Source organism: Solenopsis invicta, chromosome 2 (assembly GCF_016802725.1).
Source record: "Solenopsis invicta isolate M01_SB chromosome 2, UNIL_Sinv_3.0, whole genome shotgun sequence".
Taxonomy (NCBI): domain Eukaryota; kingdom Metazoa; phylum Arthropoda; class Insecta; order Hymenoptera; family Formicidae; genus Solenopsis; species Solenopsis invicta.
The window spans coordinates 18,183,177-18,198,876 of record NC_052665.1 but is presented as its reverse complement, the minus strand read 5'-3'; the positions used below and the strand labels follow the sequence as shown (position 1 = coordinate 18,198,876).

At 36.8% G+C, this 15,700-nt stretch overlaps 1 protein-coding gene across 1 annotated transcript in view; it reads right to left on the bottom strand.

The window, feature by feature from the left end:
• Positions 1-15,700, bottom strand: part of LOC105194584 (zwei Ig domain protein zig-8) — a 326,168-nt gene that overhangs the window by 23,066 nt on the left and 287,402 nt on the right. Inside the window, exon 5 of the mRNA XM_026135651.2 lies at positions 13,594-13,691. Within this exon, the coding sequence (XP_025991436.1) occupies positions 13,594-13,691 (98 nt within the window). The remainder of the gene's footprint in view (positions 1-13,593; positions 13,692-15,700) is intronic.

Below are 15,700 nucleotides of genomic sequence, written 5' to 3'. Positions count from 1 at the left end.
AGCACGGAGGAGATCCGCGCACGGTCACGGAACCTACGATCACACACATTCGCGGGGAGGAGGGATAACTTCGTGACGAGAGAGGGACTGCCGCCGTCTCGAATCTAAAATCGTATTATGAGAACTCGCTCGTTCCCATCCTCCACTGCTTGCTCGCTCTTCTAATGGCAGCTGCCCCACGTGGAATTTCGCCTCTTTGCTTCCTTCCCTTCGTGCCCTCCACCTCGTCTCGTCCGTTCCGCATCTGGACCAATTATGCGGATGGCGGTGTACGTGGGAATTTCGATTCGCCGCGATGGTTCGCGCGCCCCGATATGAGCGATTTTACCTGGGGAATCCCGGAATTGGGGAAATTAACGCGACCCGATCTCGTTGAATGTCCAACTCTTCGGACGGAAACCTCGGTTGCCGTTTGTAATTGAAATCTCCGATAGCATGCAGTCTCTTCCGTGTTTATAATCTCTAACAGATCCAAGTTAACTAGCTATATTGAATTTTACGAAGATGTCTATTTGTATTCCTACTTCATCGTCATTTCTTAAAATTGCAGTGTCACGAGATATATTGTAGCACATGCTTACCGATCTTGGCCGACAATGCGTCCCACGAATCTCAGAAAAATTTCGCATTCCCTTCAATTCGATTAATGGTAGTTACAAGACTGCCTTTTCGGCGGAAAAAGTTTCCGCATCGAGTTCGGCAGGATCATCGGCGAAATTAGCGGAGATTGAAGTTTCTGAAGCGAATCTTTTCCGCCGCGGTCGTGCCATAACCGCCGTTCGCAATTTTTCGCTAAATTTGTCTCGACTATTTCGGTGAGTCACCGAATCCTTTCTCTCTAGCCACCGTAATTTCTAAGACAAATCTCGAAATTACCTTCCTGGCGACGAATCAACGTCTTTTGTTAGACGAACGGTCTTTCCAGTTCGAGCTCGGCCGAACGAGCGAGTTCACAAGTGCGACAGTAAAATTATAATCCTTTGAGATTTAATATGACCCCACAGTTCGCGTAACTTTCGTGTTTGCTTTGAAAATAATTTTCTACCATACGTCAAATTGTTGCTCGAATAGCGGAGAGATTTACATATTTTATTACATCGTGTACAATTTTTAGATAAGAAAGCTTTTCAATGTGATTCTCAAATAAAGCGAAAATAGGACGTGTCCGTGAGCGAGACTTCTCAATATCACGAAAATTAATATCACAACGAGAGCGTCGAATTTTTGGAGCGAGATCCACTATCCGCGTTGTAAAGGGGCCTGCCTGCAGTTTCGATCGGTAACTTTGTAAAGGTAATCTACCAGGTTTTAGTGCCGTGTAATAAAATCGTCGCAGACCATTCCGTTTCGTGCGCGGTGGCGCAATTTCGCGCGTCGAATGAATCCCTCGGAGGAGAGAGATACCGTGGCGAGCTCTCCGTTTCGGTAATGCAACTCGCGTTGCATCGCAACTGAACGGTAAAGCCCGTTCGAAGTATCCGATCCTCCGTCCATAGCGATCGCGAAACCATCGAGAGCGTCGAATATGTTTGCAAGCGATTACGCGCAAATTTTTTTTCCCCTCTTTTTTTTCGATCGCGTTCGGATTCAGTCGTATGGCACGCGTGAATGACACAGAGTGACCGAGTTAAAAAAAATCTGCGAGATTGTCTTCAACCTGGACATTTATGGGTTTTATTTGGCTGACGTTACAAACGCGTACTTGCGGCTTAAAATAATGTACGCTATATTTTTCGTAATTCATTTTGCAGATTTTGACGTAATTCAATCTGATCTGATCCACAATAATATTCCGTGCCGTACCGGAGTGACATTTGTCAGTATCTTGCATCAACGAGAGGTCTGTGACAACTTTAATAACGTAATATCTTTTTCAAAAATGGAAAAATTCACAATTTGTTTTATTACTTTGCACAATGTTTAATAATAAAAATGCAGACAAATATTTGTGAACTCGGATAAAATGTAAACTCGACATTCGTACTTATTTTGTAATCAATTATTTATATACTTGTTTTATTGTTTCTGTAATAAAATATGCAATTAAAAATGCTGTAAATAATTACATTTTCCTCATTTGCTAACAGTACGATCAAAATCTATGCTTTACAAGCTAGAATAAATAAAAATTTATAAGTGACTCTATACTAGAATTTAAAAATAAAAGCGTAATGTTTATAATTTTTAGCATAATTTCTAGCATATTATTATTAAAAATTACTTAAAAATAACATTTAAATAAATATACCTGTAAAATAATATTTCACATTAAATATGCCCAAGAATAAGTATATCAAGAAAGACAAATCAATGAAAGTAATATCTGAGACGTAACGCGATGATTATTCATCTCAATCTAAAATTAGCGCCGTACAAATATCAAGAATTAAATATAATGTCACCGAATCTAGATTAAATTCTTTTCTCTCGCGAGAAAAGAAAGCTAAACTGATGGAAGCTGAGCAGATACCAAAGAATATTCCATGCCGCAATCTAGTCGCGTTACACCCGTTGGAAGTATAATTAATTTTACGTAAGAATTATTTTACGAGATCTCTGAAAAATGTTATTATGCCGGCCTGGCTGCGGTAGCTTCTAGGAGTTCGTACGAAAACATCTCGTTCCTGGCGGAATATGTAGAGCACGATGTGCCCGACGGCGACGTTATACTTTAGCCACGGATAAGACTTTAATTAAACGAAAGGTAATTTGCTTAAGTGAGTGCTGCGCTTTTCAAGGCGCGCATACATCTTGGGACAAATACTGTCGCCCTCGCGGTTTCTTCGCGGCCGGCGATAGCGTGTGCAAAACTCGACGCGCCCGGTAATAAAATGAAAATTTTATTCCATTTACACGTTTCTTCCCCAGCCCCGCCGCAGGTTTTCTCCATTGTTCCGTTTTTGCGTAAGAATATTCATGAAAGTCTTCACTTCGCGGCTTCGCGTTCCCGCGATTAAGGGATAATGTTAACGCACCGGAACGCTCATCTAATTCGATCTAGTAGAGAAGCATCTTCTAATTACTCATACATTTTTCTTACGGTGTAAAACACATTCAATTCTTCAGACTTTGAAATATCGCTTTTTTAACATGTTTCATGTATCTTAAACTGATTAAAATAAATTCAAACAAAATCTTTGGATTTTAAGAGCACACAGAATGATAAATAAAAATGCGAAAATGTATGAGGTAATATCTTTATCAGATTTACAATCGGTCTTCCGCTATTATCACCGTAAATCTTTTCTGTTATTTCTGCTGAAATGCCCGCTTTTCTACCAGCCCCGTCAGCAATGACGAAAGAAAGTAAGCAATATTTTGCATGTAACGGCGGGCGGAGGAAAGCAAGCAATATATATCCAGCATGAATATATTTTGTTGACTGACCGCAACGATACGTCAGGCCGGAGTTTCAACCGATGCGAAAGCCTCGAGGCGCGCTTCTGATATCGGAAGTATTTCGAGTACTTGGAGGATATTGGATACCCAAAAGGTAGATGTATACAACGCCTCGAATTACAAGTAGCTTCGGGATTTCGAGACGCATCCTGATGCCCTCCGTATGCATTGCTATTGAAATACCACGGCAAGTGTGCGTCCATCCTAAACGTACGTTTCACCTTTAAATGCGCCCGCCTTGTGTCCTTTACGCGGATTAATTACGCCACCTAATGTCGCGTAATTAATCCGCGTAAAGTTACGCGATAATTAAGCGGTTCATTAACGGGTTGAATGCGATCATCATTGCGGTGCTCGTAGGTTTTTCCTCATCGGCGAAATATGTCAGATAACGCCATTGAAACAAGTACTTGTAGCTATCACTTAAAATTAGCAGAAAATAAAAAATGGATTGTTTACAAACAATCAATATACGTGCGTCCTTCTTATACCACGTTCTCTTTAACACTTCTTTGTCCTTACAACAATCTTGTGAAAAGGGAAAAGTAAGAGATCCCCTCCCGTATTTATCGTATAAGCCAAATGAGGTGAGAATTGTTGAAAGAGATAACTCGGGCGTAACGCCCTTGTAATACTGAGAGGGTTAAACGTTGCTCATAGCGATCGTATGATGCATCGGCAAGATGCAGTATGCGGGATCAGCGGGAAGTGCTTGGCGAAGTGCCTCGTGAATATGAGGGAAGGAGGTAGAGAATTACGAATGTTGTCACGTCGAGGGTGCAAGTGGCGTAGGTGACGACGACGACGACGACGACGACGACGACGACGATTGTGTAGTGACGATTGAGATGCTGCGGTAGCAGCTACAACTCAATCCCTTGTCGGATGCATGTTCGATTGATCGAATACGACGATTTGAAGATGAGAGGAAAAATGCTTCCTCCGCCAAAAATCAATATTCTACAAAAGAGATACGCGTAACGACTAGAAGAAAATACATACATATGTATGCGAGTTATTCCAAGCAAGTTTATCTCAAAATCGAACGTTCGTGCATGTACGAGCGTTCCGACGAGTGTCATTGTCGTTGGCCGACCCTTCCGGCGACTCAAAGAGAACGTCGCGTCGCCACGTTGGGTCCTCTCGCAGAGGAAAATGTCCACCGACACACGCTATCCGTTTAGGCGCCATTGAAAAACTTTGCAGTTACGACGGGTCCTTCTTTGCGACGCATAACCGGAAGAGTGCAACGACCCGCGGGACAAAGGCAACGGGAGTTGAATAAAATTGGAGCCTGGCAAACTGGATCGACGACTACGTCATTTGTCTGTTTCCATAGATACTCTCGTGCTTGGCGAAATACGGCCTCTGAGAGAGAGAGAGAGAGAGAGAGAGAGAGAGAGAGAGAGAGAGAGAGAGAGAGAGAGAGAGAGAGAGAGAGAGAGCAACGGAAAAGAGCGCAAGTTTGAATATAAAGGATACTATGCTCCGACTTTTATCTATTTTCATTCCATTACGCGCGAACTGTCTCTGACATTAGCGGTCTCATTCTGAAATTCGTTAGCGCTCCCGCTCCGGTGCGGTTAACGTTGCGGTCGATATACCTGATACAAGCCGCCGTTATCCCGCGATTATCCTGCGCGATCTCGCACACGCCTCTGCGGTTAATCCTCGCGGAGCAACGCGAGCAACGCCGCGCGCGTTTTTATATCCCGCAGTAAAGCCGACTCGTCTACGCGGTATACGATTAATCTGCTTTAAAGTAGAAAGATAAATCAAGAAGGCGAGATAAATGGATGTCGCTAGTCGAGGGAAGTAATAAAAATTACACGGGACAGGCGGCAGCGCGGCGCATGGAGAAAAGGAGATGCGGATTCGCGCGCGCGATTCCGGCCAACTCTCGATTAAAACTTTTTCCGCGGGGAACAACGCCGAATAAAAGTGCCGCTCTCGCGTATACCGCTCTCTATCCTGGCAGAATGATTGTCGGATGTATGCGGTCGGTGCAGTTCGAAATAATTAAAATAATTCGTTTTTCCGCGTTGAAGGTGATCTTTTTCTCTGTCTCAATTCTCGCTTCCGCGCGACTTCCTACTCCCCCTCCCGCTCCCGTTCGCCCGTTCGCCCGTTGTTCTCTCATTAAATGCGTCATTATAATAATAGCTGCAATTTCCGTTGGTAATGGCTGAAAATCTCGTGTCCCTTGGAAATAGAAATTTCATGGATTGGCATACGGGCTGTGTCAGAACGAAGCTATCGGATCTTGAATGAATTCGCGTAGATTGAAAATGGGTACTGGGTAGGGATATATTACTATTGAATGCAGTGTGAAATAATTACTGCGCTTAAGGCACTGCTGTTACCTCGTTGCGTCACATAATAATTGTACTTTGAATTTTGAAAATTAATTTCCTAGGTGGAATATATTCCGTTCTCTTTCGATTTTCGAGTAGTGAAGAGGATTTTACAATGCTTTTTAAAGACCTTTCCAAAACGAAAGAGAGAAAGAAAGAAAAGAAAGCAAATACACTGTAACAGAAGTAAAATAGAAAAATAATTATTATTGAACTCTTCATTTGAATATAAATTCACAGTTCTCAATTTCTGTGCAAATTAATTTTCTCTTGATACACAATATGTATGTTTTTCGTACATGTTCAAAAATAAATATAGAATTACTGGGAAACGGATACAACAAAAAGACAATAAACATATTTTTTCTGTTGTTTTTTCTGCGTTCGCTTTTGAGAATCGCAAGCACATGCACAACAGCGTACGTTTATTATCTAATTATCGTAATCGTATTACGATCTCGTTAACAAAAGTGGGCGAGTGTTAAATAGCTAGGAAAAGAAAGGTGGACAAGTAATATTTGCCGGAAGATCACTATGAATCATCAAGCAACTGCTTTCTCGCGGAACGCGAAATCCCATTAGCCGTGTGGTCTGATCCCCGTGCGTTCTGTGGTGTTAACTCTCGCATTTACATATGCGGTGCAGGAAGCGTGGCGAACGAAAGACGTCCAGCGAAACGGACGTGCAGTAAATTACTGCGAAACCTAAAACGAGAAGGCCGCGTGATAAATTAATTAGTCGAAAGAATTAGCGAGCGTTCTCTCGTACCAATCTGTTTGACGTATCACACATTTGACTGTGAGATTTTTTTTAAAAGGTTATTAGGAGCTTGAAAAAATATCTTGATTGTGGGCATCTATTCGTAGATGTGCAAGGTAATAATTACTTGCAAGGTAATAATTACTCGCAGAACTAAAATAGTTCAGGATGCATAACCATTGAAATATACCAATATTTTCAATTTTAAAAAATTTGTTTCAGTTAAAAAAAAATATTTTCTGTAAAGTTATTGAGAGGTCTCTTTAGCATCAACTATATCGATAATTGTTGATAAAATTTTATTATCTTTTAGCGGATGTACCTGCACGCGTGCTGAAAACGCATTCTTTAATTAATTTAATTAAATTTAAAAATTTTAAATGCAATGAACATTTTTTTATATAAAATTTTGGACAGAAAATTTTTTCTATATTTCCATATGGTTATTTTACTGACAATCGTAAAATTTTACAATTGTAGTTTCTCATTAATTACCTCGAAATTTTAAGTACGGCGACAATCAGACGACCGTCTTACAAATACACTTAACGCATTAATTAATATAACTTAATCATTCGTACGACCGAGTAATTGAAAAGGATAGTGGTAATGATTTCACATATCAGTGTTAATACATGTATGAACATTATGGCGGGCACGTATCGCGACTATCTGGCGTCACCGCACAACTTTGACAATCGTTTGTGGTCCGGACTTCAGCTTATCGAGTATATAATGCGCGACAGATTGTACTGTCGCTCGGACATCACAGCTCACAAATCTGAATGCGAATCCGTCAACGCGTCAGCACGTAAAGCTGATTTACTAAACCGCGCGTTAACGAGATGCGTACATGAAATTATCGCATTTTCTTTTAATCTGCGGAATCCCTCAAATAAAAAGCTATATAAGTAATTCTTGTTAGTAAAAACGCGAGTGGATATTAACATTTTTATTTTATTACATATTTTTCTGTTGCTGACATATAGATGAATGTAATCCTACTTTTTTAATCTCGTAAAATAAAACATTCTAAAAACATGAAAATTGAACTTTGTACAATTATTTGAATAATTTACCATTTTAATAAGAATCTAAAATCATTCTTAAAAGTCTCGTTCAATTTTATATTCAGGAGTGAATTATGACTTATAGCAAATTATTCGAATAGTTACACAAGATTGATTTTCACTCTACGAGTTTTGAGAGTACAGAAAAGTGTCAATAAAATTAAAATATCGTAATCTTAAATTGAGATTTAGTTTCTGAAGCTTAAATATTTTTCCAACTCTTATAAAAAAAAAGTATCATAGAAAACGGTAAAAGAATTTATTGGAAGGAAAAAAATATCGGTGATTCGAGTATTTTTTCGTATTTTTCTCTAAAAACGTGATTGTAACTGTTACGTAGAAAAAATGTGTTTTCGTTTAGATTTAAATTTTATTTCCCTGCATTTCGATGAAACTCGTGAATAAGTATCAATTGAACGCTCGAATTTATCTGTCTAGTATTGTAAGAATTAAAGTTCCAATTACAAAAGGCATTACTATTCAAGATACGGCTGTGCTCTGTGGGATTGTATTATGGCGATACGGGACCTGTAGTGGCATTTGTTACACGAAGCGCAGGCGAATTGTGGAAAACCTATTATGGCCTCGATCCGATGTACATACACACTTGGTGGTTGTGAACCAAGAGTTCTCAAACTGTGTAACAGATAGCAATAGCGCTTACAATTAGTGAAGTCATTTACCTATTATGTGATTTTAATAGACTATAATGCTCCCTCATCCTCTCTCGTGCTACGTAAATTATTTCAAATGAAACATTTGTAGAGAGAAATAAGACTTTCTTCTTAACTAAAGGTATACACAATTATACTATAGCTTTACGCAAGTGAGTAGAAGATCAATTTCTTTGAAAGTTTCGCGTCTCTATCATCGCTCGTATTCGATTTAGCTTCTTCTTCAATTTGGTAATATGTTCTTAAACTCTTTAAATTTATTCAAAATGTACAATAAATAAATAAATAAATAAATACGTATTTCTTCACCTCGTAGCACTTTCACGTTTTGTATTTTTAATCAACGTCCATGAATGCAACAGCCGGCTGTTGCTCGTCAAGTTTAAAGCAATCAATCGTACACGACACTTATAATGCACTCACAATAATAAGTTCGTCGACCGGAGAGCAGCCGGGAGAAACCGAGAACGCGCGAGTCCATATAATCTGGATTAATCCAAATTTACGAGAGTTAATGCGGCGGTTACGGTTTACCCGACGTTGCACCCAAAACTCGATTTAATTATAATCACGTGTCCCATAAGAAATTACGCGTGCGTTATAATCGTTTTACTGAAGATTCGAGATTGTCCCGGGCTTTTTCATGTACTCACTGCTTGTCGCGAATAATGCCATGAATAAATACGTAAATGTTGAATCACTTTGTTGCCAACGAGCTCGCGAATGTGAATTAGTCATAAACGCATAAGTAATTTCTTTAGAGGCATGCAACATAACTAAACCGAGTTTTACACTCTTGTTAACGATCTACCGTTGTATATTTCTTGTAACATGTATGATAATAATAATAATTTCTTTAACGGCAACCCAGACGCGTCGCACCGTTTCTACAAATTATTAAGACTCGGTCTACGTCAACGAGAGCGAAAATTGGACCGATCATGCGTTAATCCTTCTTCCTCGCGCGAATCAAATTTATTTGCATTTCCTATCGGCGCGCGTATCGCAAAAATTCTATGCATTTGGCGCAGCTGAAGCGATCGATATTGAAATCATACGAAACGGAACGAGTGATGCATTAAAAACCCGTTCGATGGCTAGACGCGCAATATTCGACGGGTCCGTCGATGGATCAATAGCGATCTTCGATCGACGATCGTATTTGCAGAAGCGAAACTTTTTTACGTGAGTTGATACACCAAGCAAAAATCCGCCGATTCGGTGATCTGTCGACATCGAGTAATGAAAGAATTTCGTGCCATAAAACGCGAGCTTTAAATGGTTTGACGTGAAGTAATTAACTTTCGCGTTGATAAAAATTATCAACTATGTCAAAAGTTGATCGAACGATGCGATTCTATTGGGGATGAATGTCACCGTCCCTTATCACGTCGAAAAAAATTCAATTACCGGGTGCGCAAAACAAAGCCGCAGTTTATATAATAATCAACAAAACAATAATAATTGAATTGTATTTTTAACGTATTTTTTTCATGTGTGATAATATTACAAAAATCGATCAAATGCATCATATTCCTTTGGAATTGAAAAAAATAAAAAATTTTATGAAAAATAAATATTTTGAAGAGATGAATTTTCTCAACAGAAAAACAAAGTCGATCAAATTCTAACTTATGATATTTATATCTCTAATAGATTAGAGTAACTAGTAACCTATTGTCTTTCATAAATACGCATTGCAGCGACACACAAAAAAAAAAATTTGAATTCAAACGCGATAGCAATGACCACAACATATCGCTTCCGTCAATAACAATTATTCGTTCGATGAAGAAAAAAAATCGCGGCTGCGATGATAATAACCGGGCCCGATTTTCCCCTCATTCCGCATGTCTGCCGCATCTAATTACTTGACATGTGCGCGAACTGTCAGCGAACTCGGCGCGTTTGCATTCACAGCGCACCTTATAACCGTTCGAACAAATTCGCGAATTATTCAACGCGGCATGGCTCTCTCATTCGTCAATTTCCATGTAATTGACATTTCATGCTGATTCCCTTGAGCAGCAGTTGGAGCTTTTACGCAAAAATCATTAAACACGCACCCATTTGCGTTTAGCGCAAATCTGCACGGTATAATGAATAACGGAGGGTGAAAAGTAATTTCCGGTAACGATACAAAACGAGATACAAACTAACCAAAGTTTGTATTTCACCAAATTGCAATGGCAAACGTTTTAAATTAAGAGTCAAATAATTATCTGCAAATCTTATTTGCGACAATGATGAATTTTAACTGCGAATTAAAAATTTCTATTAATATTTGATATAGCGTTTGAATAAGCGTTGGATTTTGCTATGTTTAAAATGCACTGGATATACTGGATAGACAAATAAGTATTATTTTAATTAACTGCAACTATAAGCCTTTTCAAATGCATCTGTATCTCATTTACAGTTACGATAAAAAAAGAAGCAAATGTAATTTTATTACAAACCGATTGACGAGATTGAACGTCATCACGACCGCATAAAACATTCAATAAGCAATAAAAGTCACGCAATAAAAATTTTCATCCCGCGCATAAAGGTGCAAATAATAAAAGAGTTTTAACGAGTGCACATAATTCCCATCCAACTCCATAGATAAGTCAAACGTAAAAACGAGTTATTATCTTCTTTTTATAAGAAGTTGGATTCTGATCGAATGCGCACGTGCATCTAAGAGTGCCAAGCAGAATATCTGGAAAATTGCTTGCACGCTATATCGTATAAGTCATCGATCCGCAAATAAAAGCTCGCGAAAATACGCCATTCAAATAAAAAATTCTATAAACGTTTCTGTTTTAATTTACCTGACTAAGCAATATAAATATCCTGTTTTTTTTTACGAAACCAATTTTAAAGTCTCTCTTTATTGGTCTCTAAAAAAAATATTACTTTTCAAGGCAAAATTGGTTGAGAACTATCGAGCAGAGAACGGTCATTATGGTTAAAGTTCTCTACGCAGTGCAAGTTACATACAGGTTTAATCAAATAACAACTACGTTTAGGTAGTAAACGGTTTGTTATTATATCTCCGACACATGCGCACAACAAAGACGTCGGCACATTAGTTACGCTTGTATTAATGTAAAACATGCCTGTTGTACTGTTTCGGTCATTCCAGAGAGCGCCCGTTGAAACATGCTCGTTTAACGATTCGGTGATGCTGTAAATTTCCGATTGCCGTACATAGCGATATATTCGGAACAGTATCAAAAATTACCGAATAATATCTCTGTAATTTCGTTATATAATTAGACTGTTTCGATTTCGTAATCTGCAGAGAACTCTTGAAAAGGGAGAAATAAATTCTGGAAATGTATTCCGCAATGTTATATCTATCTCTCATGGCATATCAACCTTAAATAAAATTTTTAAATATATTCTACTATGTATGATCATATACTTTTCCAGTATTCAGTTATTACTTGTGATCTCGTGGTCATGTATGTATTATTATCAATCTCGACACAGTAATCGGCAAAATTGTCATCGCAATCGTTATTTAATCTCATCTGCTTTAAACTGCTGGCGAAGCAGTATTTTATGTAGTATCGAAATTTTATCGGCAGTGGATCTTGCGCTCTTTCAGATTTACAATAAGAAGAAGGAAATAATCACGACTAGGTCGGGTGGCTTGTTACAGAAAAATATCTGTTACGCATACATGCTCTGGGACGCAACTCGGGCAGGGAACAGGGCAGTATCATTCGGGAATTCAGCTGGATGAAAAGAGCATCGTTGAAAAGGCGGATGGACGCCGGATGGGTCGAATCTCGGCGAGGAATTGAATTACGTTTCGGCAGAGCTGGCATAACAAAAGGAAGATAATGGTCGACGGTAAAATGGCACATCAAGCACAGCTAGTAGAGATCTGTCTGCAAATTACAGGCTTATCTCAATCTCTCGTTTGTCTATTCCTATTTACGATACTTCATGACAATTAGCTCAACAAAAACTGTCCAAGAAAGGGTACTTTTTCTTTATAGATGCCTCTTGCCAAGTTTAATATTCTATATTTCCCTTCCTTTATATAATAAAACTAACCAAGCAGATAATCTTGAAATTGCATTAATAAAAATATGAAAAATGTTAACGTGATAATACCAATAAATAAAATACGAAAGTTTGCTTTACTATTTCATTTGGCATTGAAACGTAATATTTAGAAGCGATTAATCGCGATACACTGTAAACTGAAATAACATTATTTCATTACACTTGTATAAATATTGAAATAATTATGTTAAAATATATAATTAATTTAATTATGAATACAAATAATTTTGGAAAAAAAAATATATTCAGACCAAATATTACTATTGTAACTAATTGATCATCATTTTCCCAGCTAGGGTCAAGTGTTTAGGGGATGGTCGAAGTTTCCTAACAATCGGCTGTAATTCGAGTTCGATCGCTTATGAGCCACCAGAGAAACCCTTTTAAACGGTTTGCACGTTCTGCCTTTCATCTTTGCGAGTCTTCCTCCTGCTGGATATTACACTTTTTTGTAAACCCAGCCAGAAAACGCGATGCCGCCGGCGATATCGGGTTATTTTTATACGTCGCCAGACGATCATAAGGCGAACGGAAAAACGCTCGCGAAAAACAACAGTTATGCGGATAATAAGCGAACAACGTGCCTCGTGTGTATGATTTACGCATTGTTTATCGTCCATTTTTCTTGGAGCAAACTGGAATTTTCGATGGTTTCAATAACTATTTATAATTAAAAATATTACACACATGCGATAAAATATTTGCTAAAATAATTAGGATTCATGTTGCATTGCAATAAAATTTAATAGTAGAGTAATTTTATTTTACAAACGTTTTATAGTTTTCTACTTTACTATGTTTTTGTTCATAATTTTTCCATGATTTTCCGTCTATTATTTTGATTCCTTCTATTCATAACAAAGATAAATACAAAACAAAAAATAAAATAAAATAAAATTTAACTTTGCACGCGTGTGCGCAAACTCGTAAAATACAGCATATCAATTATTAACATAAAAAATAAAAAAAAAAAAAATTGATCGGTGAGGGAACAGCGGCCACTTACATTTAATTTACTTAACGCGTCCGCGAAAATTGAAGTTTATTTCAAACGATCCCGGTCAGAAGTAATCGCTTTAATTTTAATTTCTTGTACGCACACGTGCGAGAAGATTAAATCGTCAGTAAAAGGATATGCCACACGTAAAAGGGTTAATGCACTGTGATAAACAAAGGCTGGCTATATCGTAGCAACCCTGGGATAAGTGATCGACGCGTGTACGAGGATTATCTTGTCGCGTGGATCAGTTATGGCATTTCTGACGGACTTACCATTGATCACGTGCACGTTGACACTCGCTCTCTCCGCCACGGTAGGAACGCAACTGTAGTTTCCGGAGTCACTGGGCTTCGCATGCGTGATCCTCAATCTGCCATACAAAAGGTAATACAGTTTATCGCTACGTTGTACGTGGAACGGTGTACATTACAATGCATATCTGATTTATGTAACCGTCATTAAATCGGTCACGGTAAATGCAATATAAATGTAAGATTTAAAAATTTCCAGCTATAGCAATAAAGATCGCGCGGAGAGCTTTTACAGTAGAAAAATTCCGTTTTCAAAGAAAATAACGTTTGTTGTGATAAAAGAAATGCTACTTGGGTTATATGAAGATGAGTCATTTTCACACACGTAGTGTACGAACAAATTTACATTTTATTGTGTTAGTACTGAATGTGGAGTATTTAGGTAACTAGGTAGAAACTCATTTTTCATTTCGTTTTTTTTTTCTTTTCTGCTAAACAGTTTATCTGTGCGTAGCGCATGTCAGCTTAATTAAAAATGTGACTTGAATTAAAATCGGAGAATATTAATCTTAATCAAAGAAGAAAGGATACAATGAAAGCAGGAGTGACGTATACGGAGCCAGAAAATTACTGCTCGGTCGTTAGGGATGCCATATATGGAAGTAGCTCTTTGAAGCTTACTTTGTAAAGGATTTTCTTTCGTCTCGTTTCGTATGCTATCAAAGAAAAGCTATTTTCCGAGACATAAAAATATGAAATTTTCTGGAAAATGACAAATGAAAGTAATAAATATATAAAATATTAAAGTAATAGGAGAGTAATTTATTATTCTACAGACGTGAAGTAACAGGTACAACATCAATTGCAACTATGAATACTTTCATGTATAAATTTGATAAAGAAACTATATTATTCCATTATTTTTAATAGAATTAAATTTATTTCCAGAGAGACTAATGTGCATGAAATTTTAAAATTATCAGGCTTTCTTCATTTCATAATGTGCTTGTATCATGAAATAATTTCGTATTATTATGGAATATTTAAAAGCATTCATAAAATTTGCAGCAGGAGCGTTATCGCGCTATGTATGCATTCTACATAATCGTTTTGATGTCGCGTACGTTAGCGGCGTATAGTTTCGTAGGTAGTATACTATAAAGTATACAGGATCATATATGAAATAACTAACGACACGACTAACAATAAAGTATCGTTAATTTAGTGATAATTATCCACGACATTATTAGCGACAGCGATCCAATTACCCATTCTCCTCTTTGCATGGTACATACTTTGCCAAAGATGTTTTTGATATAACGCAAATTTCATCACGTTTTATGATCCCTAAATGTGATCCAAAGATATGATAAATAAAATATTAATATATTATAATCCGAAAGAAATTGTGAAATTTACAATTGCTTTGCTAAAATTGAAAGAGAAAAGTTATATATCACTTAAGTTTCTTTTTATTATATTTCTCATTTGTTTTACTAATTTGTACGGAAATGAATGTTGAACATTATAGCTTTAACGTGTCAGGTATTTATTATTATTATAATGTTAAACTTTTCATCAATAACAAATTAATTTATAGCTTTTTTCTTAAATTGTATGTACGAATCTTCAAAATTGCCTTTGAAAGTACCGAGTTTATGAAATATAAAATAATTAAGAATATAGAAATCATTGAATAATGTTTACTTTAATTATAAGTTGTCGAAAAAAGATTAAGATTTAATATTTAATAAATAACAACAATAAAAAGATAAGAACGTTGAAATAAAACTGACTTGAATTTATTTTTGACATTAACAAGTTTTTATTCATATCAATTATTAAAATTTTACTATTATCATTTATTAATCTTATATTAATATTATTATACAAAAATTTCTAATAAATTTAGAAATTTTGATAGATTTTATAAAAGTATCGATTTAATCTATAATGCAAAATAATAGCAAATAGGTATTATACATAATAAATGTAAAATATTTTACTGCAAATTTTCTTTTATGAAAATATTAAAAAATTCTAAAAAATTGAAAGGTTACATTATTACCAGCTACATAAATTGATCAAAAATGAACACCTATTGTATTTGATTAAAATGTTGTTAATA